Below are 27,536 nucleotides of genomic sequence, written 5' to 3' on the forward strand. Positions count from 1 at the left end.
AACTCAATACCGGAAAACTTTAACGCTAGTGTGAAAGTACCCTAATACTAAAACCTCTTTGACACCATATTTTTTATTCTCTTTAAACATATCCATTTTTACTCAGAAACATTAGGAAAACAGTTACGTTTAATAGATACATAAGCAAGATAGAAAAAAAAAAAACATATGCCAAAAGTGCATACACTTCGTTTAGCCAGCATTTCTGTCCGATATTTTTATTTTTTTTACTGGATGGGAAAGCGCAGTCCTATGTGCTTTTCTATAAAAACAAAAACAAAACTGATGTGGCACTTTCCATTGCCTTCCAGCAGAAGAATCAGTTGAAAATAGAGGATCCAATACATGCCGCTCCTGTCAAATGGGGGAACACGGGCCCCTGTTCTTGTGACTGGCGGGTGCATCAGTAGTCAGACTGAGTTTTTGTAATGGGACAACCGCTTTAAAGACTTTTGAAGACATTTATTTTTTATTATTATTGTTACTGCATTGAACCTAATATGGGCTAAAAATCATTTTCTTGATAATTTTTCTTTAAAGGGGTTATCCAAGACCTATAATGCCCCCCTTCCCCCCATATGCCTGGGCCCCTAACGGAGATTGTACTCACCTCACTCCCTGGCATCAGCGTCTCTTCATGACGTTTATACTGCCTGGCCCTGTCAAAGTGCAGAGAGTGCAGCAGTTGCAGAGAGAGCCGAGCCTCTACGAGTAAAGGCAACTCCCCCGTTGCTCCTAGGGGATCATTTGCCTATATTAGAATATAATTTTTCTCAGCAATCCAGGCACATATGAACATTGGACCAACACAGACACCTTCAGCTGCCAAGTGCACATGTAACAGGTCAGCCAATGTCATAGGAACAAATGTACTGACAGATGCCCTTTAATTATATTTTCACATGTTTAGGTGTTCAATTTCAAGACATCACAAAATCGGTATTTTTCTGCTGCATGCAAGACAATTTACATATTTCCAAGTCAATGTAATGACATTTGGATTAGGGTCCATTCACACGTCTGCAAAATGGGTCTGCATCCGTTCCGCAATTTTGCGGAACAGGTGCAGTCCCATTAATTTTCAATGGGGCCGGAATGTGCTGTCCGCATCCATATTTGCGCATCCACACTTCCATTCCGTAAAAATATAGAACATGTCTTATTCTTGTCCGCAATTGTGGACAAGAAAAGGCATTTTCTATGAGAGTGCCGGCGATATGCGGTCTGCAAAATGCGGAACGCATATTGCCGGTGTCCGTGTTTTGCGGATCCGCAATTTGCCCATCCGTAAAACACATACGGACGTATGAATGGACCCATATCTAGCTTTGGATGCCCTGTTTAACACAATGGCCCAGACAGACAATTTTGTCTAACTGTATACCAACTATCGGCTTACTTTTAGACAGAATTTTACGCCAAAATTGTGGCACAGTTTTGGCATAAAAAGTCATATCTTAGGCCCCGCCCCTTTCTCGCTAAGTACTGCCCCGTTGTTGAGCAAGTTAGAAAAAAGTGTAGTAATCCTAGTTACATTAATTTGTGCCACCTTTTAGACAGATTCTAGGCTGAGACACATTACTGAATCTGGGCCAATGAATAAGAGTGTGTATACGTTGGGATGGGATTTTCCTGAAATTATTATTGATGTAATGTTATCGTAGTCTAAACTGTGTACATCTCTTGTGATATGTTTAATTTTAATCATTCTTATACTTCAATATCTGATGTATTATGTCATTGCAGAGGACCTACACTCTCCTTGACTCCTGGCCGATTGACTCCTTCTGGTGTCAGTTGGGCTGATAAAGTGAAAGCAAATCATGGAGTTTCCGCAAGTAATCAGGCCACAGAGATTGTCCATCCATGTCCATCAGCCCCCATGCAGAGAGCACTCCATGAGAATGGTGAGCAATGGAAATAAGATGACATAATCCTTAAATAATTCCACCATGGGGAAATTCAGTGTTACAGCCGCACAGAGAATACAAAAACTCCAACAGAAAGACATTACAGTACAGGGTACAGATAAAAAGTGTAAAAAATAAGAGATGTACATATCTCAGCTCATAGAATTCAGTCTCTGGATGGAATGATATCCACAGGAACCCATAGGCGATGAGTGCAGTCTATCTCCGCTTGGGTCGGCTTTGGTTGTACAGCCTAACAGCAGCAGGGAGGAATGACTTCCGATAGCGCTCCTTCTCACACTTGGGGTGAAGCAGTCGGTCACTGATGGTACTGCTCAATGCATGGGATGGGAGTAGGGATGAACGAATCGATTTCAGATGAAACATTCAAAGATGATTCGCATAAAACTTGGTTCTAATACTGTACGGAGCAGGAGCTCTGTACATTATTAGAATGTAATAGACTTCGCGCAATAACTTCATAAATTAATTTGTACTGTAAAAAAAACATTTGCCGAATTCGGGTTCGGTTCCAAGTGGTACCCTGGAATTGAATCTGAGTTCGGGAAATATTTTTTACAGTACAAATTAATTTATGATGTTATTGCGGAAAGTCTCCCGAGACTTTGCGAAGCAATAACTTCGGGTCATCGGAGCCAATACATTCTAATACTGTACAGAGCTCCTGCTCCGTAGAGTATTAGAACAAAGTTTTATGCAAATCGACATGGAGATCAACTTGGTATCCTTATATTACCTACCACCTGCACTGGTTGCAGGGGGTTCCCCAGGACAGAGCTGATCCTTCTAATCAGTTTGTCCAGTCTCTTTCTCTCCCTGGTTGAGATACTGCTTCCCCAGCAGGCCACTCCGAAGAAGATGGCTTATTTTACCACTAAGAAGTGCCCTCTGCACTCCAAAAAGCGATCAGCCTCCAAAGCTAATTTTCAGATTGTGCATGTTATAGTTGAAGGGCGTCTGTCAGCCGGTTTGTACCTATGATACTGACTGACCTGTTACATGTGCACTTGGCAGCTGAAGGCATCTGTGTTGGTCCCATCTCCATATGTGCCTGCACTGCTGAGAAAAATTACGTGTTAATATACGCAAATGAGCAATGAGGGTGTTGCCATTACACCTAGGGCTCAGCTCCCTCTGCAACTGCCACGTCTTCTGCACTTTGATTGACAGGACCAGGCAATGCAAACCTCATCACACCTGGCCATGTCAATCAAAGTGCAGGGGGCTCGGCAGATGAAGAGAGGGCAGAGCCCCTGTTGCTCCTGGATGCTCATTTGCACATATTAAAACTTCATTTTTCTTAGCAAACCGGGCACATATGAACATGGGACCAACACAGATGCCTTCAGCTGCCAAGCGCAAATGCAGCAGGTCAGCCAGTGTCATAGGTACAAATCTGCTGACAGATGCCCTTTAAAGGAAGGCTTACAGTAAACACAGAAAATGGACAACAAATATAAAAAAGAAGTCTAGACTTCCTATCTTCATCTCTTCCATTCTCCTGGTCATATTTAGTCTCATGTTTTAATTAAAACTGAAAAAATATATAAAGAAATCTGTCTGTGTTCCAGGAGCTCAGCCTCACCCCCTCCTCCTCACTGTTCTGTATCTGGCTGTAAGACAACTGGCTGGAGCAAGAACCTCCCTCCTTTGCTCTGTCTGCAATAGGACAAAATAATTGCTAAGCATTGTTTATCAGCTGTCCACCAGCTGAATCAGATCAGCAGGAGATTACCCCCCCTTTAAAGGGGTATTCCTATCACATAAGGGGGCATATCGCTAAGATATGCCCCCATTGTCTGATAGGTGCGGGTCCCACCTCTGGGACATGCACCTACAGCGAGAATGGAGCGGGGAGAACTGTCGCTGGAGGACCCTGGGGTCCATCCACCACCAAGCACACGAGCGGCCCCTGCTCCCATTCATTTCTATGGGAAATAGCTCGGCTATTTTCGGCTGCCCCATAGAAATAATTGGAGAGCAGCTGCGCATGCTCAGTGCGCCCTCTGTTCATTTCCCCGCTTCATTCTCATTGTAGGTGCGGGTCTCAGAGTTGGGACCCGCACCTATCAGACAATGGGGGCATATCTGAGATGGCAAAACCCCTTTAAGTAGTCAGTATGTGAAAAATATAGTAAATTTACAGACCCTGATTTTTTTTTAATTTTTATTGTGAATGCATTTTCACTCTAATTACCTTAATGAATCTGTTTGCCTATTTATGTTGTGGGGACTTTATGAATGCATCGGTTATGTCTTTCTATTGGTATTGAGCAGTTGTTGCAGAACACCAACCTTCTTCCTCTTAAACCTTCTACTTTATCCTAGTCATACATCTATCAGTAAGGATAAGGAAGTGAAGCGGGCAGCTTTCAGATGGGAACACTAGACCTGTGTCTTTGTTTTTATATGAAAAGAAATTACAGTATACTCTGTGTAGGAAGGTACAAGGGGTCGTCATTGATGGTTGGTATGTGTCACCGAGTTTCCTGGCCTCGGTGAAGTAAGAGCCGGTATTTTTACATGTCAGCGGCAGCTAATGCTGATTGACACTTTAGCTTTTTAGTATGGCTGTATAGCTGATCCGGCACGGCTCTTATTGGGAGTAGTCAAAGTGCTGGGTGGGTGACTACTCCCCATGTTCCAGGCCGGGTTTTGACAGCACCTGGCTATCCTTAAAAAGGCAGCTGGGCTCAGCAGCAGATAACGCCCTGTGTGTTGTGATCTGAGCCCTGTGCTGGGCTGAAATGCTGAGACCCGCTTGTTGGGAGAGTAGGCCACCTAAAGCCTGCATTTAGACTGCTGGGGGCATAACTGCCGACATGGTGAATTTTCTTTGTTATGCATGAACTTTCTACTCGGTGTGAACAAACACCAACCCTGCAAAGAGTGTTTTGTGTTTGACCTTATGTGTGAATAAACACAGACATTTGAATTACAAACTTGTACTCTGCCTCTGTACTGCACCCGCTTATCCCAACTACCAGAGCGAATCCCCACATCTGCTCGGTTAAGTATGGGATTTACACAACAAGGCCTTCGTAAAAACATCATGTATTTGGAAATCTGAATTGCGTCAAGTATCAAAAAAGCAAGGCAGTTAACCTTCATTTGTCCCCTGTGTAAATGAAGCAGTGGTGCATGTGCTTGACCACTTTTCTACTGTATGTCTGTAGGGCTGCTGGAGTACAGTGCTTGGTTATCTCATAGAAGTGAATAGAGTGGCGGTGACACATGTACAAGACTGCTCCATTAACGCAGGACACTCTGGATTGCTGGGGGTACAACTGCTGGGACTGTTGGGTAGATGACAAATGTTAATGGGAACATTTCCATTACGCACTGATATTACCTTAAAGGGATTGACTTACTTTAGCAAATGGCATTTATCATGTAGGTAAAGTTAATACAAGGCACTTACTAATGTATTGTGATTATCCATATTGCTTGCTGGATACCCTTTTCCACCACATTATACACTACTCATATCCATGGTTATGACCACCCTGCAACCTAGCAGCTGTGGCCGTGCTTCTACACTATAGAAAAAAACTGAAGGCCTCTGGTGGCAGTGCACATAGGCTGGTGCTTTTTCCTATAGTGTGCAAGCATGGCCACCGCTGCTGGATTGCAGGGTGGTTGTAACTATGGAAACGAGCAGTGTATAATGTGGTGAAAAAATTAATCAAGCCAGCAAACGTAGGCAATATGGACAATCACAATAATGAGTTAATATAAGGCACTTACTAATGTATTGTTATTGTCCATATTGTCTTTTTTTTTTGCTGGCTGGATTCATTTTTTTATCACATTATACACTGCTCGTTTCCATGGATGACCAGCCTGCAGTCCAGCAGTGGTGGTCGTGTTTGCACACTTTTGCCAGCAAAAAAAGCGCTGGCCTCTCTGGTGGCCGGGACCATGGGAGCGAACATAGGTCATTAGTAAAGAAAACTGTAAACTTCCTCGACCTGGAAATTATGATAATAGAAGTTGCTATACACACGAGAACCTACTTTAAACCGACAGATAGAAACAGCTACGTAGACATTAATAGCTGTCGCCATGATCCCTGGATAAGAAATGTACCCAAAAGCCTTTTTTAGAGGGTTAGAAGGGATTTTTCTAGACTAAAGGATTATGATACACAAAGTGAAATTGTATTGGAAAGGTTTTTAGAAAAAGGATACAAGGAAGAAGAGTTGAGACTGTAGAGGGATAATGTGCGGCAAGGAAACACAGGAATTAAGTACACAATTAAGCAGGGAGAAGATAGATATAAGTTCTCCTTTTCCACCACATACTCCTTAAGGTGCCCTCAAATCAAACACATTATTCAAAAGAGTTGGGGGATCCTAAAAAATGATCTGATATTAGGTCCCCAGATATCTGAAAAACCCCTAGTTATCTCTAAATGTGCACCAACTATTAAAGATAAAGTAGCACATAGTTGTTTGAAGAGAGAAAAACCCCAACTGAAAAACTTCCCATTCACATGGTGCGGTTTTTGCGTGGGATGCAAAAACAGGTCACAAGAAGACCAAAAAATAAAACTAAAAGTAATAGTCTTGTATGACCTTATGGAGGACGCAAAGTGTAAAATGAAAAATAATGTGTTTTAAAAAAATTAATAAACCAAGGTTTCACATGTAAAAAAAAAATTCCCAATTAAGTAATAAAAAAAATGTTAAAAATAGAAAAAAAAAATAGACATATTTGTATTGCCACGTCCGTAACGACTGGCTCTATAAATATATCACATGGCCTAACTCCTCAGGTAAACACTGTAAAAAAATAAAAATAAAAGCTATTTTTTCACCAAGCGATCAAAAAGGCGTATGCCCCCCAAAATAGTGCCAATCAAACCGTTACCTCATCCTGCAAAAAATGAGACACTAACTAAGACAATCTGTCAAAAAATAAAAAAGCTATGGCTCTCAGACTTTGGAGACACTAAAGCATCATTTTTTTTGCTTTCAAAAATGCTATTATTGTGTAAAACATAAATAAATAAGAAAAAGTATACATATTAGGTATTGCCATGTCCACAACGATCTTCTCTATAAAAGTGTCACATGACCTAACCCCTAAGATGAACGCTGTAAAAATAAATAAATATAAACTGTGCTAAAACAACCAATTTTTTTGTCACCTTGCCCCATAAAGTGTAATAATGAATGATCAAAAAAATAATATGTACCTAAAAATGGTACCAATAAAAAATTTAACTCTTCCTGCAAAAAACAAGACCCTGCATAAGACAATCGGCAGAAAAATAAAAAAAATATGGCGTTCAGAAAATGGATACACAAAAACATAATTTGTTTTTCAAAAATGCTTTATTACGTAAAACTGAAACAAACAAAAAAAGTAGACATATTTAACATCATTGCGTCCATAACAACCTGCTCTACAAAAAACGTAATCCCCTAGTTTCCAAAATGAGGTCACTTTTTTGGAGTTCCAACTGTAAGGGTGCATCAGGGGGGCTTTAAATGGGACATGGCATCTAAAAACGAGTTCAGCAAAATCTGCCTTCCAAAAACCATGTGGCGCTCCTTTTCCTCTGCGCCCTGCCGTGTGCCCTTACATCAGTTTATGACCACATGTGGGGTGTTTCTGTAAACCGCAAAATCAGGGTAATAAATATTAAGTTTTATTTGGTTGCTAACCCTCGATGTGTTAAAGAAAAAAATAGATTAAAATGGAAAATCTGCCAAAAAAGTGAAATTTTGAAATTTAGTCTCCATTTTCCTCTAATTCTTGTGGAATACCTAAAGGGTTAACAAAGTTAGCAAAATCAGTTTTGAGTAACTTGAGGGTTGTAGTTTCTACAATGGGGTCATTTATGGGGGGTTTCCACTATGTAGGCCCCACAAAGTGACTTCAGACCTGAACTGGTCCTTTAAAAAGTGGGTTTTGGTAATTTTCTTAAAAATTTTAAGAATTGCTTCTAAAATTCTAAGCCTTCTAATGTCCCAAAAAATAAAATTACATTTTCAAAATGATGCCAACATAAAGTAGACATATGGGGAATGTTTAGTAATAAATATTTTATGAGGCATAACTTTCTGTTTTAAAAGCAAAGAAATAGAAATTTTGAAAATTGTTAATTTTTCTAAATGTTTGGTACATTTTGGATTATTTTATAAATAAAGGTGAAATATATTGACACTAATTTGCACTAATAAGTACAATTTGTGACGAGAAAACACTCTCTGAATGGCTTGGATAAGTAAACGCGTTCCAAAGTTATTACCACATAAAGTGACACATGGCAGATTTGCAAAATTAAGCCTGGTCAGGAAGGGGGTAAATGGCCCGGATGTGAAGTTGTTTACCATTTTCTGCATGATAAATGCTACCGTACTTGCTGAAGAGATACAACCCCTTTACGTTTACCATTTTATTTAATTAATCTGATAGGTTCCTGTCAAATACGTATTTAGTTGCTGTTCATGTCGAGTGAACCAGACAGCAGGAAATGAGAGGTGATGGAGGGATTCATTCTGATGCCATATATGACATCTGCAAGGAATATGTTTTCCTGGAATAGACATCTGCGTCATAGAGGTTGTTTTTGCCCCAGTACTCGGTTTGCCTTTACTTACCTCGGACATTACTAGTTTGGAATCTATTGTTCTGGTGACATTGATAATTAATGATAAATCTTTTGTTTCAACATGTAGACATTTATGTGTTTTTTATTAAAACGTGGCTTTACTGTAGATCGGATTGATACTGAAGGATGGGAGACTGTGCAGCGTGGCAGGCCTATTCGTTCCAGATCTTCTGCTACGACAACCAAGTCTGATTCTACTTCAGCTACAGAACATAAACTAAAAGATGACAGTGACAAGGAAAATGTCTGTTCCAAACCTCCAATCCAGGCTCCTGCAGAGACTGCAAAGTCAGAACTCCCTCCTGTACTTGTTGAACCTCCCCCTAAGGAGCTGCTTTGTCCGTGTGAAATTCCACTGACGGAAATCACTCAGGTAATTGTTCATTGCCGTGATTCCCTGTACTGTTGTCTAATTGCCTTGTGTCTTTGTGTAGTGAATCAGAAAGGTAAATTAAAGGCCCCTTAACATGCGCTGAGGACCGAGGCAATTATTGAGAATAAGCATTTGGAGGAACGCTCATTCCTAATAATTGCTTGTGTAAAGGTATCACCGATCCCTGGTGAACGAGCAAACACAAGTTCATGTTTTATGTGGCATATAAAATGATCATTTGCCAGCAGCACATCACCCCTGTGGATACAAGGATGAGCTGTCGAAAAACAATTTGTCCCATACAGAGATGATTGCTGCCTGTGAATGCAGTTCTCTCCTCTGCACCGCGATCAAGCAATTATCGGGAACATTTGCTTTGTTCCCGACAATTGCACGCCCTTTGGCCCATCTAACATGACTTTATCCCTCTTTACAATCCAAAAAGTTTGATGCAGCACCTTATATATTCAGCCTTCAAATGAATGAGACTGTGGTGCAGTTCACATTCACAGCACTGGGTCAGTAGTGGAGCTGCGACTGGGGGAAGACAAAAGAGTTGTCCCATCAACATTGATGGCTTATCCTATAGATAGAGTATGCTGGTCTATACTGTATCTTACTGAGGGCAGTATACAGTAGTGACAGAAATGCCGATTTCAGCGGTGTGCCACTCATGAGCTAAAAGTAAATGGTTGCCAAGAACCAGCATCATAATCATTGCATCCCAGGCCTTCAGAAGAGTCAACTCTACCATAGAAGAGTCATGGTTATTCCTAATCTCCTGCTCTCCCCGTCCATCTGCTGATGGTTGGCAGTTCTCTCCTAGAGAGAAAGAGAGAAAACTAGGTAGAAGACTGTCAGTCATCAGCAGGTGGGCAGGAGAGCAGGAATTCATGAATAACCAGGACTCTTCTCAGGTGGCCGGACTCTTTTCCAGGCCCAGTCTGCAATGATTGTGATGTGTGTTGGTTCTCGGCAACCACTTACTTTTAACTTATAAATGACAGACCGCTGAATTCAGCTCACCTGTCTCTACTTTATACTGCCGTTAGTATGGGCAGCACAAAGTTGATGACAGGTTCCCTTTAAAGGGAACTGCATGGAGGCTGATAAAATAAAAAAATCTCACCCTTCCCAAGCCCGCTCAGGTCCAGCGTCGAGAAAGTTAATACAAGCCACTTACTAATGTATTGTGATTGTCCATATTGCCTCCTTTGCTGGCTTCATTTATTTTTCCACTGCTCGTTTCCATGGTTACAGACCACCCTGCAATACATCAGCGATGGCCGTGCTTGCACACTATATATAAAAGCGCCAGCCTCTCTGGTAGCCGGGACCATGGGAGTGCACATAGGCTGGTGATTTTTCCTATAGTGAGCAAGCACGACCACTGCTGCCCGGATTGCAGGGTTGTCGTAACCATGGAAACGTGTATAATGTGATGGAAAAATGAATTAAGCCAGCAATGGAAGCAATATGGATAATAACAATACATTAGTAAGTGCCTTGTATTAAAGGGGTATTCCAGTTACTATAAATATAACTTATGTCATCATTAATTACCTAATATACTGTAAATTTCACATATTTACCGTTCAGTAGTTATACAAGTAGTTTTCTTCCTCTGCTAACCACTGCGTTTCCTCATAAATTACCTGTCATCGACCTGTAGTTCTGAGCCTTTGTTAGGTCGAGCATGCTCAGTGTGTTGCTGTCAGTTCTTTAGCTAAATGTCTTGTGAAACAAAGGGCCGTGTCCGTGTGCTGGTGATTACTGAGTAGAGGGGGCGTGGCCGGACTGTATATCAGGCAGCCAATCAGTAAACATCAACACTCACAGCAGGAAAGCTAGGGATTGTGGGGATTGTAGTCTTTGTGAGGGATAATGAAATAAATTATTTATAAATATTGATATTTTCCTTGAATGCTGGGTAAAATTAACCAAAGCTTTAACCATGATTCTCACTATTCATGAGAATAGTAGTGCCCAGCCAGTCAATGTTAGAAGACAGTGATGGTGGACATTTAAGGGTTAAGCATTATACCGTCATCAGTCTAGTTTGCTGCTGTGGTGGTCCACGGATTAATAGTTAAGAAATTCAGTTACTTTGGCCCAAAGTTGAGCCAAACTTTTCATTTGCTCTATACAATGAAGCAAGAGCTAGTCAGTGGCTGGAATGTCTGGGCCTGGCAGCCAGAAGAGCTCCCAGCTGGATAACAACAGCAGTGGAAATTTCTGGTATGAATGATGGACTCTCAGTGCACGGCCAAAATGTTGTTTTAATTTGGCAGCAGATTGCTAAAGAATAAACTGATAGGGAACAAGCAGTCAATTTTCCTGTAGCTGGCTGATGACAGATATTAACGGCGTACAGTAGGCACTGCGCGGTAGTAACTTGTAATGCAGCAAGCAATGTGATACGGGCAGAAAAGGGGGTTATGAAGGACACGTTTTACCGCTGTAATAGACGTGCTACCATCCCCTCGTGTCTGCAGCACTGCATGTAAAAGGCTTTATACCTGTATTGTACCTTACTTTGTGTATTCAGCTTCGTGGGCCTAGACGTGCCGAGCATAAACTACGAGAGGACATAGAACTCACAGGGGGAGATTTATCAAACTGGGGTAAAAACGGGCTTAGTTGCCCATAGCAACCAATCAAATTCCACCTTGCTGGTATACACTTTCCCACACCTCTGCTCTCATTCACTTGAATGTTAGCTGAGCTGCACTACCGCAGCATGGCTTCTGCACAGTGGATGGAACCTCGTGTTTTTAGCTCCATCCACTATATAGTCTCAGCTGCCTGAAACAGATGGCTAGTGCCTGCGCTGTATGTCCTCTAGGCATTTCAGCCCAAGGCTGTAAAAAAAATTATGGAGGAAAAGCTTTTTTTTAATAGCAGTCTTTTGTTTAAAAAAAAAAAATGCATGTCAACACAGACTTGCTTGATGCCTAAAAAAATACAAATTGTCCCGTAAAAAAACAATGGCTAAAATAGCTACATAGCCTTAGAAATAAAAAGGTTATGGCTGAGGGAATGTGAGGTGCTGAAAAAAATTGGTCCATAAAGTGGTGACCTTTCCTTAGGATAGGCCATCACTTTCTGATTGCTTGGGTCTGATACCCCGCATCCCTACCAGTCAACTGTTCTGAAATAGCCAGAACTGCACAGTTTTGTGTGTTGTGCAATGGACGGAGCTGGTTACTGCTGTGCTGCTTCCATTCACCTTAGTGGGACGGGGGCTGTAGTAACCCTCTCCGTCCTCTGCACAACAGGCCGAGCAGTGTAGTTCTGGAGCTACTGCAGAACAGCTGGGTTGCGGAGTGTCGGACTCTCAACACAGACATGAGGATAGGCCTTCACTTGAGGGGGACATTCCCTTTAATGCCAAAAATGCCTGGTCCTTAAAGGGATTCTCCAGGAATTAAAAAGATGAAAATACTTAAATATTATTTTATCTATATATATAAAGACATATATGTGTGTGTGTGTATGTATGTATGTATGTTCCGCAATCACTCAGAAACGCAACCATTCATTTCAACAAAACTTGATATACACATCCCTTGCTACTTGGAAATAAATCTTGGGGGGGTCATACGCCCCTACACAGCAGCTGCATGGAGTTTGTTTGCTCCAACTTTTTTTTGCTACACACATATGGTTCTGTAACTTAAAAACTCATCGATCAAATCTACTAAACTTGGTACACATATCACTTACTATCTGGGAAAGAATACCGTGGAGGTAACATGCTGGTACACAATGAGTTTCTGTCTGTCTGTTCTTTTTGCGCGACCAAACGACTGGACCGATCTTCACCAAATTTGGCACACATGTACACCAGGTGTTCGGGAAGGTTCTAGGACGTATCATTCCTGAGATATTCACAAAAAAGACCTGCACTAGCCAATACAAGCCTGCAAGTCTTTCTCTTCATATCCCAACCGCCATACACACGGTCACATGACTCTTGTCAGCCAATAGAATCTCGCAGGCCCTTAGTCTCCACATACACACAGTTTTACTCCAGGTTTCCATAACAACCCAGCCATTTTTCTTCACTGCTGTAGGTCAGCTTTAGGCTAGGACTACATGACGACATAAGTCGCACGACACCTAGGGCACAACTACATGGCTACATGTGTCGTGCGACATTGATGTCGCACCAATGTCATGCAGCAATTTTTAAAATGATAGGCTATGGTGTTAAACTGCGACATGTGACATGCTGCGACTGCAACACGTCAGTCGCAGAAAAATCCATCTTGGATGGATTTTTTGCAACTGTCGTGTCGCAGCATGTCACATGTCGCAGTGCGACACCATAGCCTATGATTATAAAAATTGTTGAGACAAAATGTCACGCGACACATGTCGTCATGTAGCCCTAGCATTAACGGGGCATGGCGCTGTGGAGGTCACTGTTAAAGGGGCGGAAACTGTGGAGGTCACTGTTAAAGGGGCGAGCACTATGGAGGTCACTGTTAAAGAGGCGCTTACTGTGGATGTTACTGTTAAGGGGGCAGGCCGGTGTGGAGGGCACTGTTAAAGGGGTGGACACTGTGGAGGTCACTGTTAAGGGGGCATGGGCCACTATTAAAGGGGCAACTGCTGTGGAGGTCACTGTTGAGGCAGCAGGGTACTGTGAGCTCACTGTTAAGGCAGCGGGGTACTGTGGAGATCACTGTCAAGGGATCGGGGTGCTGTGAAACTCACTGTTAAAGGGGCGGACTGCTGTGAAGGTCAAAGTTAAGGGGATGGGCTGCTGTGCAGTTCCCATTTTAAAGTGGCGGGTCACTGTGGTGGGGTCAGTGTTAAGGGGTAGAGGACAGTGGAGTTCACTGTTATGGAGGATACTGTCGATATCTTTTAACGACACACACAAACATTAAAGGAAATTGATTAAATATACCCGTTCGAAACTAGGTCCTTCTGCTAGTAATAAATATATTCACAAATACCTTTCATTACTTAGAATGGCTTGTTTTGTCTGGGGAGCAATCATTAGGAGAAATAAAATGGCTGCTGTCCTACAAGTACACACAAAACCTGTCCTAATCACACAGCAGGACAAGTTACTTCACAGCACTGAGGTAAAGAGCTGCCTCATCCTCCTCTCTGCTCTGCTTGTCAGGAATCATGATCCTAAATACAGGCGAATCTCTGTGGAAATTGAGATGACGAGGAGACATAAGAGGAGGGTGAGGTGTGGCTAATGAGCAGCAGCACTTGTTCATAGTCTCCATTACCGCAGCCTGTCCTGTCCGTCCTCTCTGTACTTCATGTCTCCTCATGAACTAAATTCCCCAGAGATTCAGCTAAAGTTCTTATCATCTGTATTCAGAATCATAATCCCTGACAAGTAGAGAATAGGAGGATGAGGCAGCTCTTTACCTCAGTGTTGTAAAGTAACTTGTCCTGCTGTGTGATCACAACAGGATTTTTGTGAACTGATAGGACAGCGCCTATTCTGTTTCCCCTGATGATTGCTCCCCAGATAAAACGAGCCATTATAAATAATGAAAGGTATTTGAGAATATATTTCTAATAAAGTAATTTTTAAGAACCCCTTTAATATAGGTCTTGCAGAATGGAGCATACGCTGCGTGGATGTGCATTGACCTATCAGTCGCAGAAGGGGTATGTGGGATCTGAGTTTTTTTGTTGAAGGGATTGTCTCATTAAGGCCTCTTTCCCATGGGCCGCAATGCACGAGCACAGTCCGTGGGGCAGCCGCAGCGGATCGCTGACCCATTCACTTGAATGGGTCCGCGATCCGGCCGTTCCGCAAAAAGATAGGACATGTTCTATCTTTTTGCGGAAGGGAAGTACGGGACGAAACCCCACGGAAGTACTCCGTAGTGCTTCCATAGCGTTCCGTTCCGTGCTTCCATTCCGCATCTCTGGATTTGCGAACCCATTGAAGTGAATGGGTCCGCATCTATGATGCGGAATGCCCACAGAACGGCACCTGTGTATTGCGGATCCGCAAATGGGGCGACACGCCCGTGGGAAAGATGCCTAAGACTAACCCTGGTTATATGCAACATTAAAGGGAACCTGTCATCAACTTTATTCTGCCCGTACTAACGGCAGAATAAAGTACAGACAGATGGTTTGATTCTAGCAGTCTTTTATTTAAAAGTTAAAAGTAAGTGGTTGCCGAGAACCAACATCACAATCATTGCAGACTGGGCCTGGAAAAGAGTCCTGGCCACCTGAGAAGAGTCCTGGTTATCCATGAATTCCTGCTCTCCTGCCACCTGCTGATGACCGACAGTCTTCTACCTAGTTTTCTCTCTTTCTCTCTAGGAGAGAACTGCCAATCGTCAGCAGACGGGTGAGAGAGCAGGAGATTAGGAATAACCATGACTCTTCTCAGATAGATATGACTCTTTTCAAGGTCCTGGGCTGCAATGATTATGATGCTGGTTCTCAGCAACCTCTTACTTTTAGCTCATGATTGACACACCGCTGACATCAGCATTTCTGTCACTCAGTGAGGTCAGCACAAAGATGATAACAGGTTCCCTTTAAGCATTTGTACATGATGGCATTTCTTATAACGTTCATCATAAGATGTTTGCTAGATTGAACAGTTTTTTTTTTTTAACATTGCTGCAGCCTTGGATTACATTTGAGGCTCTCCCATGGGTTTTCTTCCAGGCACTAGTCCACCACATCCTAAATAGGTTTTTTTTCTTATAAAATTAGTCCTACCACGTGTATGAGTGGTTAAGAAATGTGTTTGTGTTAATTGATATAGGAATTATATAAATGCATACATAACCTGTTGAGACAATAGGTATAATTAGTTTGTGCATCATCCATCATTAATATTTCAGGCTACTTTCACACTAGCGTTTTCGTTTTCCAGTATTGAGATCGTCATAGGGGCTCAATACCGGAAAAAAACGTTCATTGTCAGTGGGGACAAAATGTAACTGAACAGAATGGAATGCTCCAAAATGCATTCCGTTCCGTTTAGTTGCGTTCCCATACCGGAGAGCAAACTGCAGCATGTTGTAATTTGCTTTCCGTCCCGGGATCCGGAACATGACCCCTGATGCAAGTCAATGGGGACGGATCCGTTTTCTCTGACACAATCTTCCACAATAGAAAACTGATCCGTCCTCCATTTACTTTCACTGGAGTTCATGACGGATCCGTCTTGGGTATGTTACAGATAATACAACCAGATCTGTTCATAACGGATGCAGACGGTTGTATTATCAGTAATGGAACGTTTTGCTGAACCCTGCCAGATCCCGTAAAAACGCTAGTGTGAAAGTAGCCTCAGAGAGTTATTAGTAGTCGTTTGTCTGTGTGTTATGTGTGATTTCTGTTTGATGGAGCCATCAGGGTAGCCACAGGGAAACTCATACAGTCCTGATTAAAAGTTTAAGACCACTTGAAAAATGGCAAAAAATTTATATTTAGCATGGCTGGATCTTAACAAGGTTCCAAGTAGAGCAACAAGAAGAAATGGGAGTGAGACAAAACATTTTTTGAGCATTCAATTTATTGAGAACCCTTGCCATCCATCCCCAAAGGTTCTCAATTGGATTTAGATCAGGGGAACACGCAGGATGGGCCAAAAGAATGATGTTATTCTCCTGGAAGAAGTCCCTTGTCCTGCGGGCATTGTGTACTGTAGCGTTGTCCTGTTGAAAAACCCAGTCGTTACCACACAGATGAGGGCCCTCGGTCATGAGGAATGCTCTCTGTAACATCTGGACATAGCCAGCGGCCGTTTGACGCCCCTGCACTTCCTGAAGCTCCATTGTTCCACTGAAGGAAAAAGCACCCCAGACCATTATGGCACCCCCTCCACTGTGACGCGTAGAAAACATCTTAGGTGGGATCTGCTTGTCATGCCAGTAACGTTGGAAACCATCAAGGTTAAATTTTTTTCTCATCAGAAAACAAAACTTTCTTCCACCTTTGAATGTCCCACGTTTGGTGCTTTCTTGCAAAGTCCAAACGAGCAGTTCTGTGGCGTTCAAGGAGACGAGGTCTTTGAAGACGGTTTTTGTTTTTGAAGATGCTGTCTGATGGTTATGGGGCTGCAGTCAGCATCAGTTAGGGCCTTAATTTGGGTCGAGGATTGTCCAGTGTCTTGACGGGTAGCCAATTGGATCCTCCGGCTCAGTGCTGATGACATTTTTTGGGTCTTCCACTTTACTTTTTTGTTCCATAACCCTCAGGATCATTTAAGAATTTAAGAAATTCCAAATTACTGTCTTACTGCGTCCCACCTCAGCAGCGATGGCGCGCTGTGAGAGACCCTGCTTATGCAGTTCAACAACCCGACCACGTTCAAAAAGGGAGAGTTTTTTTGCCTTTGCCATCACAACGTGTGACTACCTGACAGAAAATGACAATGAATCCACATCTTTGCACAGATTTGGCCTTTTAAAGGCATGTGGTCCTAAACTTTTGATCAGCTGAAAAACAGCCTGTTTCAGTTTATTCGTTGTTTTCATTAAATTGAATGGTCAAAAAATGTTTTGTCTCACTCCCATTTCTTCTTGTTGCATGTTGAAGCTCTACTTGGAACCTTGCTAAGATCCAGCCATGATGAATGTGACTTTTTGCCATTTTTCAAGTGGTCTTAAACTTTTGATCAGGACTGTACTTCTCCTGGGCTCTGTCCATGGTACTGACAGAAATGATAGATGGAATTTCTTGAAATACTATTTAGCCACAAGTTCTGTTATTGATATACAAATCATCTTATGATCTAACCCTCAGGGTTGTAACATTGCGCACCCGCTATGATTTAGCCTTAATTATCCCATAATTTATGTAAAAACTGAAAATCAGAATGCGTGTAGTATATAACAATCTCTATCTAACAAACATAGAACCAGAGATCTCCCCATTTATTGCTCTAATTGTTCAACTAGATTTTTTCTAACTGGCAGCTCAGGGGATGTGTCCTTTCTCAGAGAGCATGTCCTTTTGCTGTAGCTGGTGGCAGTTGAAGGATGGAACTGAGCATGTGCATCCACCTCCCTGAGGCAGACAGAGATATTAAAAAAGAACAACCAGCAGGTGGCGCTGTACAAATGGATTTCATTGAATAATCCAGTAGCTATAATACATTTTAAATGATATGCAATTACAAAAGTATTCAGATCCAGCCAGGTGCTGTTTTGAAAAATGTTAAATATTTTTCGTGGGGCGACCCATTTAAGCTGCAACCCCAATGAATACCAGCTGTCAAAAAATAGGACATGTCCTATTTTGTCCGTTTTCAGCTGCCATACAATACGTTTTTAATGGCGATTTTTCAGAAAGAAATTTATAAGAAACTGCCCTGAAAAATGTTGACTGTTTTGTGTTTTTAACGTCTGTATTTCATCACAGTTGTGTGAATATAGCCTAAGGCTGCCCATATTCGATCAGGTTTTTAGATGCAGCTTTGAAGCTAAAACCTAGGAAGAGATTTAGTAAAGCGTGGCGTTTCTGTGCTGCCCTCACCAGTTGAGTAGAGGGCATTTTGAAGGCAGGACGTGTGGTGCTCAAATTGCAGATCCGCATAGCAAGGATACCGGCCGTGTGCGTTCCGCATTTTGTGGACCGCACATGGCTGGCACTATATAGAAAATGCCTATTCTTGTCCGCGATTCTGGACAAGAGTAGGACATGCTCTATATTTTTGCGTGGCCGCAGAACGGAACTATGGATGCGGACAGCACACAGAGTTCTGTCTGCTTCTTTTGCAGCCCCATTAAAATGAATGGGTCCGCACCCATTCCGCAAAATTTGCGGAACTGATGTAGACCCATTCATTCAGTTGTGTAAATGTACCCTTATACTATTATATCTGAAAACCTGGTACACGATGTGGCATGGGGCTAACTGCTAGTTGCTGGGCTGTGCTTGTACATGCTATTTAAAACAACCAGCAAGTACAGGCGCCGGCTGAAAATTACCAGTGCATCTTATTCTCTTCTGGGGGCTGTTCTAGCTAACCCCTAGCAGTTTACTAATGAATTAAAGGTACTCTGTCACCACGTAGCTCACTGTGAAACCATCTTACATGCCATTATGCAGAAATTTGGCTTTTTATTTTATGCTAATTAGCCCCCGGGTGCAACGAGGGTGTCTGCTGTTCTACCTCACTGCACCTGAGACTCCGCTCCTTTTGCTTCCCGGTCAGGCAGTGAAGACGTACTGACACCTGGCCCCCTGAAGTCTCGTGATTACTCGATTCACTGTTTGGTGCAGTACAGTACAGAAGCTCGCCGCCCGATGGAACAGTGAAGCGAATGAGCAATCACACAAGACTTTGGAAGACTTAAGTATATGTTGCGGACGGCAATCCAATCGCAATGGTCCCTGTTTCCCAATCTCTGTGATTGGTTACTCAGATCTGAGTGACCATTCGCAGCGCGTCCTGCTTGCCAGCAGGAAAACGTCAAACAGCGCAGCTTTGATCTCATTGTGACCTACTCTCTGTTCCCCTGACACCCCATCCCCCAACCACCCTTCCTCCCCACAGAACTTCAGTGTTTGTTTTTTTAGTTTTTTTTTATAAAATAGTGTAGTATAAAAGTCAATAGGTAGCTTGAAATAGTTGAGGTTAGTTGTAAAAAATAAATAAAATATTAATTATATAATAAATAAAAAAATATATATAAAATTTAAAATATATAAAAAATTACTGGTAATTAGTTTTAGTTAGTTTGCTAGAGTACTGGCAGTTAGCTAGAAATATTATAAAAAAAATAATATACACTGCCTGTCCAAAAAAAAAAAAGTTGCCACCTGGATTTAACTAAGCAAATAGTTATGAGCCTTCTATTGGATAATTACTGCTTGGGCGATTATCTTTCATCTGGCAACAAGTTATTTAACCCCAACTGGTGCAATGAGTTGCTTCTCATTTCTTAAACAACCATCTCAAAAGACATATCTCTTGCTCGTGGAAAAGATGTTAGTCTGTTTGAGAAGGGTCAAATCATTTGCATGCATCAAGCAGAGAAAACATCTAAGGAGATTGCAGAAACTACTAAAATTGGGTTAAGAACTGTCCAACGCATTATTAAAAACTGGAAGGATAGTGGGGACCCATCGTATTCGAGGAAGAAATGTGGCGGGAAAAAAATCCTGAATGATCGTGATCGGCGATCACTTAAACGTTTGGTGAAATCAAATCGAAGAAAAACAACAGTAGAACTCAGGGCTATGTTTAATAGTGAAAGTAAGAGCATTTCCACACGCACAATGCGAAGGCAACTCAAGGGATTGGGACTGAACAGCTGTATAGCCGTAAGAAAACCACTAATCAGTGAGGCAAACCAGAAAAAAGGCTTCAATTTGCTAGGGAGCATAAAGATTGGACTCTGGAGCAATGGAAGAAGGTCATGTGGTCTGATGAGTCCAGATTTACCCTGTTCCAGAGTGATGGGCGCATCAGAGTAAGAAGAGAGGCAGATGAAGTTATGCACCCATTAGGCCTACACGATATATCGCCAAAGCAATCGTATCGTGATAATCGACGATTGCGATTTGGCCGACCCAAAAATGCTGCAATTACCTACAATGATACACGGCCGCCGTGATGCCTCACAGCGCGGTCGGCGGGTGTATCAACAGAAGGAGGAGGGGCTGGGGGCCGGCATCTGCGAGCTCGCGCATCGCGAGATTACGGCAATCTATAGTTGATGAAAGGAGGAGATTTGGAGGACATAGGCGGTGCTGGGCTCCTTCACAGGCGGGAGTGGCTGGGCACGGCTGGGCTCCAGGAAGGTTAGTACAGCCCCTTGGACACATACAAGACTCATTTACATATCTATAAAATCCTTTTTTAAAGAAATTAAAACTACACAGCCCTATAGGACAGATATATTGCGGACATGCTAGCGGCGATCTAGCCGTGCATGTCCGCAGCTCTATAGCCCAAAACTTGGTGACAGAATCCCTTTAAAATATAATAATCATGTGTAATCCAGCTGTATTACTTACAACTAAATTCCGTAGCAGAGAGAAGGGAGGAGGCAGGGCATGGGGGCGGCGCGTCACTCACTAAGTCATACACCTGCGCCACCCACTTTATGAATGAAGCAGACGGCACAGGCGCGTGACGTAGTGAGTGACATGTCGCCCGCCCGCCCGGCCTGCCTGCCTCCTCCCTCCTCTTTGCTACGGAACTTAGTTATAAGTAATACAGCTTGAAAATGGACCCAGCAAGTGGACCGAAACGTCGCACAGGTGAATAAAGGATCCCACATTTTTTCACCTATCTGGAAGCGCTGCGGTGTGTTCGATTGAACACTTTGGTCAAGTGTAATTCCGCTGGCACTCCTTCTGTCTATGTGTTTGCTAGGTGTGCTGCCCTGGACTTTTGTATTTACCATATATATATATAAATAAATAGTTTGGACCAGTGTTAGGGTTAGCAGTTTGAAAAATTAAAATTTAAAATATATACAGTATTTTCGGGGGTTTTTAAGACGCACCTAGGTTTTTGAGGAGGAAATAATAAGTTTTTTTTTTTTTAACCAAAAGGTGTGCTTTTATTGGGTTTTGAACTAATGGTGGTCTGTGGATACACTATTATGGGGGATCTGTGGATGACGCACTGTTATGGGAGATTTGTGGATGATGCACTGTTATGCTGGATCTGTGGATGACACACTGTTATGGGGGATCTGTGGATGACACTGTTATGTGGGGATCTGTGGATTACGCACTGTTATGGGGGATCTGTGGATGACACACTGTTATGGGGGATCTGTGGATGACACACTGTTATGGGGGATCTGTGGATGACACTGTTATGGGGGATCTGTGGATTACGCACTGTTATGGGGGATCTGTGGATGACACACTGTTATGGAGGATCTGTAGATGACACACTGTTATGGGGGATCTGTGGATGACACTGTTATGGGGGATATGTGGATGACGCACTGTTATGGGGGATCTGTGGATGACACACTGTTATGGGGGATCTGTGGATGACGCACTGTTATGGGGGATATGTGGATGACGCACTGTTATGGGGGATCTGTGGATGACACTGTAAAGGGGCATCTGTGGATGACATTGTTATGGTGATCTGTGGATGACGTACTGTTATGGGAGGATCTGTGGATGACGCACTGTTATGGGGGATCTGTGGATGACACTGTAAAGGGGCATCTGTGGATGACACTGTTATGGGGATCTGTGGATGACACTGTTATGGGGATCTGTGGATGACATTGTTATGGGGGATCTGTTGATTACACTGTTATGGGGGGATCTGTGGATGACATTGTTATGAGGAAGATCTGTGGATAACACACATATATAGCATAAGTGTCCCTGTGTAAATAGTGACCCCAATACACTGGGCCCCGCACAGCAATCTTCACAATTAAAGTGTAGTCATGTAATCCTAATTAAAGTAGCGCAATCCTCTGCAGTAGTACTTACTATCAAACTACCAGGCAGGCCTGCCGGCAGCGTAACATGACTCACTCTGTCACGAGCCTCCTGCTCCCACTTTATTAATGAAGCAGGAGGAGCAGGCGCGTGACGGAGTGAGTGATGTTACACTGCCGGCCAGCCTGCCTGCTACAGTAGTTTGATAGTAAGTACTACTGCAGAGGATTGCGCTACTTAAATTAGGATTACATGACTACACTTTACATATAAAGATTGCTGTGCGGGGCCCGGTGTAATAGACTACAGTCACTGCATAGGGCCACACCGCAAGTTGCCGGCCTCCAGCCCCTCCTCCCTCCCCGCTGATACATCGCAGGCCGCGCTGTGCAGCATAGCAGCTGACGATGTTTCAGTGTCAGCAAAGTAAAAATGGCAGCATTCGCTTTATAAGGCTACTTTCACACCTGCGCTAGGTGCGGATTCGTCTGGTACCTGCACAGACGGATCCGCACCTATAAATGCAAATGATGGTATCCGTTCAGTACGGAGCCATCTGCATACACTTAGTCAAAAAAAGTCTAAGTGTAAGTCAAACGGATCCGTCCTGACTTTACATTGAAAGTCAATGGGGGACGGATCCGTTTACAATAGCACCAATATTGTGTCAATGTAGACGGATCCGTCCCCATTGACTTACATTGTAAGTCAGGACGGATCCGTATGGCTCCGCACCGCCTGTCCACCTCCAGAGCGGAATGGAGGCGGAACGGAGCCAAACTGATGCATTTTGAATGGATCCGCATCCATTTAGAATGCATTGGGGCTAAACTGATCCGTTTGGGGCCGCTTGTGAGAGCCTTGAAACGGATCTCACAGGCGGATCCTGAAACGTCTGAAGGGGAAAGTGCGTCTTATAAAGCGAAAAATACGGTGTGTGTGTATATATATATACAGTACAGACCAAAAGTTTGGACACCTTCTCATTCAAAGAGTTTTCTTTATTTTCATGACTATGGAAATTGTAGATTCACACTGAAGGCATCAAAACTATGAATTAACACATGTGGAATTATATACATAACCAAAAAGTGTGAAACAACTGAAAATATGTCATATTCTAGGTATTCAAAGTAGCCACCTTTTGCTTTGATTACTGCTTTGCGCACTCTTGGCATTCTCTTGATGAGCTTCAAGAGGTAGTCACCTGAAATGGTCTTCCAACAGTCTTGAAGGAGTTCCCAGAGATGCTTAGCACTTGTTGGCCCTTTTGCCTTCACTCTGCGGTCCAGCTCACCCCAAACCATCTCGATTGGGTTCAGGTCCGGTGACTGTGGAGGCCAGGTCATCTGGCGCAGCACCCCATCACTCTCCTTCATGGTCAAATAGCCCTTACACAGCCTGGAGGTGTGTTTGGGGTCATTGTCCTGTTGAAAAATAAATGATGGTCCAACTAAACGCAAACCGGATGGAATAGCATGCCGCTGCAAGATGCTGTGGTAGCCATGCTGGTTCAGTATGCCTTCAATTTTGAATAAATCCCCAACAGTGTCACCAGCAAAGCACCCCCACACCATCACACCTCCTCCTCCATGCTTCACGGTGGGAACCAGGCATGTAGAGTCCATCCGTTCACCTTTTCTGCGTTGCACAAAGACACAGTGGTTGGAACCAAAGATCTCAAATTTGGACTCATCAGACCAAAGCACAGATTTCCACTGGTCTAATGTCCATTCCTTGTGTTCTTTAGCCCAAACAAGTCTCTTCTGCTGGTTGCCTGTCCTTAGCAGTGGTTTCCTAGCAGATATTCTACCATGAAGGCCTGATTCACACAGTCTCCTCTTAACAGTTGTTCTAGAGATGTCTGCTGCTAGAACTCTGTGTGGCATTGACCTGGTCTCTAATCTGAGCTGCTGCTAACCTGCGATTTCTGAGGCTGGTGACTTGGATGAACTTATCCGCCGCAGCAGAGGTGACTCTTGGTCTTCCTTTCCTGGGGCGGTCCGCATGTGAGCCAGTTTCTTTGTGGCGCTTGATTGTTTTTGTGACTGCACTTGGGGACACTTTCAAAGTTTTCCCAATTTTTCGGACTGACTGACCTTCATTTCTTAAAGTAATGATGGCCACTCGTTTTTCTTTACTTAGCTGCTTTTTTCTTGCCATAATACAAATTCAGTCTATTCAGTAGGACTATCAGCTGTGTATCCACGTGACTTCCCCACAACGCAGTTGATGGTCCCAACCCCATTTACAAGGCAAGAAATCCCACTTATTAAACCTGACAGGGCACACCTGTGAAGTGAAAACCATTTCAGGTGACTACCTCTTGAAGCTCATCAAGAGAATGCCAAGAGTGTGCAAAGCAGTAATCAAAGCAAAAGGTGGCTACTTTGAAGAACCTAGAATATGACATATTTTCAGTTGTTTCACACTTTTTAGTTATGTATATAATTCCGCATGTGTTAATTCATAGTTTTGATGCCTTCAGTGTGAATCTACAATTTTCATAGTCATGAAAATAAAGAAAACTCTTTGAATGAGAAGGTGTGTCCAAACTTTTGGTCTGTACTGTATATATAATATAAAGTTGTAGTTTGCATCATATAAAATGGCTGAGCGTATGTATATGGCAGAGGAGGTATATGCATTTATCTGTTCTGATACAGAGAGTGCAAGCGAGACAGAACAGTTTCAAATTTCGTCATCGTCCGCTAACACTAGTGATGACGAGCCACAGCAAAGTCGCAGAAAAGACTCTTTGCCTGGCACTAGCGCCATTGACCCCGAATGGATGCCCACAGAGTCAGATGCTCCGTCTGTTCCAGAATTTAATTCTGTCACAGGCATCCGTTATGATGTTATGGGGTTTAGGGGGTGGAATGTTTAAAAATCTTCTTATCAGAAGAACTGGTAAATTTAATGGTTGAGCAGACCAATTTATACCCTACTCAATTCATCGCTAGTCACCCCACCTCATATTACGCCAAGAATGGCGTATGGTGCCCTGTTGTTGTGGCGGACATTTCAAACATTTTGGGGCCTCCTTCTAAATATGGGTCTCTTATTAGTCTTCTGATGTGTTGTACGATACCCCCATGTACAGGGAAGTAATGACATGACAGTGATTTGAGACAATCCTGTGATTTCTTCATTTCGCTGACAACACACAGTTACCATAATACAACTGCATGCATCTGTCATGAACGGATCTGGTTGCATTATGTCTTATATTACCACATCGCGGACAGAAAAATGGTGCTTGCAGCGTTATTCTGTCCGCGATGGGAGCACAACCAAACGGAATGCATTTTGGCGCATTCCATTTTGTTCAGTTCAGTTTTGTCCCCATTGACAATGAATGGGGACAAAACTGAAGCGTTTCCTATGATGGATCTCAATAGCAGAATTGAAAACGCTAATGTGAAAGTAGCCCTACTTGTAAAATATTGAGACAATTTTTTTTTCCTCATAATGACATCTATACATCCAGACAGTAACAGCCCTGTTTGTGGCACCAATCCCACCGCCTGTAAGCCTGTCTGCATACAGGATTACAATAAATATATGGGCGGGGTGGACCTTGCAGACCAAATGCTGCAGCCCTATAGCGCGGTCAGGAAATTCCGGATTTGGTATAAAAAACTTGCAGCCCAACTTATGCAAGTAGCCCTGTATATTTCTTTTGTCATGTTCCAAAAATCAGGGAACCAAGGAACATACAGTTGCAAGAAAAAGTATGTGAACCCTTTGGAATTATATGGATTTCTGCACAAATTGGTCATAAAATGTGATCTGATCTTCATCTAAGTCACAACAATAGACAATTTCATGATTTTACTATTCCATGACGTAAAGTCATGATTTTATAAAGGACACGGAGGCGAGTATTGCTGTCTCTCTCTTTACTGTGTTTCCAAAGCAGCAAAGAAAAACACTTTAAACATGCAGTAACTATGGCAACAAGCCTCACCCTGTCACTCCCAGTGTCCATATAACCCCTGGTCACACTGGAGCAGTCCTCTTTCTTTGGTGGTCCACAAACTGCAAACTGATGGACGCCCACACATGACGAACAGGCTTCAGGTCTCCCGAACTAGAAACGGACAACTGGAACGGAGGTTCGGATCCGCCTTGTCACGACACTGTGCACAGTCCGGACATCTCAACTGGAACCTCGATCAACGAAACTGCGAACATTCCGGACATCTTGATTCGAACATCAACCTAGGAAAAACCAAGCAAACACATACGGTAGTATACAAATCAGACGCAGGAAGACACATATCAACCGATTCAAATAACTGAACTAAATCAAATTATCCAAATGACAGATAAAACAATCGATATTCCAGGGAGGGAAAAAACGGGTGGGCAATACTCGCCTCCGTGTCCTTTATAAAATCATGACTTTACGTCATGGAATAGTAAAATCATGAAATTTTATTCCAGGACACGGAGGCTCCTATTGCAAGTTTAAAGCTGGGCCACCACAGACGAGAAAGCATGAGATTGTGGCCTGAAGTAAAACTCACGAAAGGTAGAAGCCCTAGACCAATCCGCTAACCTCATAACATCCTCTAAACGGGCACCGGAAACCGTCATAGAGGTGGCAGAGGCACTGCGAACCGAATGAGCCGTAAATATGGAGGTATCAATACCCGCCAGAGATAAAACCCATTTGACCCAACGCGAAAGGGTAACACTGGTCACCGGGTGAAAAGGTCTACGGAAGGATATAAAGAGATGAGGAAAGTCAGGAACACGCAACCGACAGGTACGACGTTGATATTCCTGCAAACAAGTGCCAGGACAAAGCTGCGGAGACTCCGGAAAATATGGATAGGAAACCGAGCGAATGTTTGTCTTCGTACGCCGGGAGATATTAAACGTCACGCCCACCGGCGAGTAAGAGCGGGCGTCATGATCCAACGCCCGGACGTCGGAAACTCTCTTGCAGGAGATCAAGCACAAGAGGGTGACCAACTTCGCCGAGAGTTGCCTTAACGACAGGACGTCGTTAGAGGGCCAATCCTGGAGAAAGGACAAAACGATGGAAACATCCCAAGTAGCGGAAAAACGCGGCCTCGGAGGCCGAGAAAGGCGAGAACCGCGCAACAATCTACAGACTAGGGGATGCTGGCCCGCCGGACAACCGTCAAACCCCAGGTGCCTAGACGAGATGGCAGACCTATACAGATTAATAGTCCGGTATGCCTTGCCCTCA

At 43.1% G+C, this 27,536-nt stretch overlaps 1 protein-coding gene across 2 annotated transcripts in view; it reads left to right on the forward strand.

Annotated features, from left to right (window-relative positions):
• The window catches only part of SCAPER (S-phase cyclin A associated protein in the ER), a 284,324-nt gene that overhangs the window by 59,543 nt on the left and 197,245 nt on the right, over window positions 1-27,536 (forward strand). For both annotated transcript variants that reach the window (XM_044279884.1, XM_044279885.1), the window contains exons 7-8: window positions 1,747-1,907; window positions 8,661-8,926. In XM_044279884.1, coding sequence (XP_044135819.1) covers window positions 1,747-1,907; window positions 8,661-8,926 — 427 coding nt within the window. The remainder of the gene's footprint in view (window positions 1-1,746; window positions 1,908-8,660; window positions 8,927-27,536) is intronic.

This window comes from Bufo gargarizans, chromosome 2 (assembly GCF_014858855.1).
Source record: "Bufo gargarizans isolate SCDJY-AF-19 chromosome 2, ASM1485885v1, whole genome shotgun sequence".
Classification (NCBI taxonomy): Eukaryota; Metazoa; Chordata; class Amphibia; order Anura; family Bufonidae; genus Bufo; species Bufo gargarizans.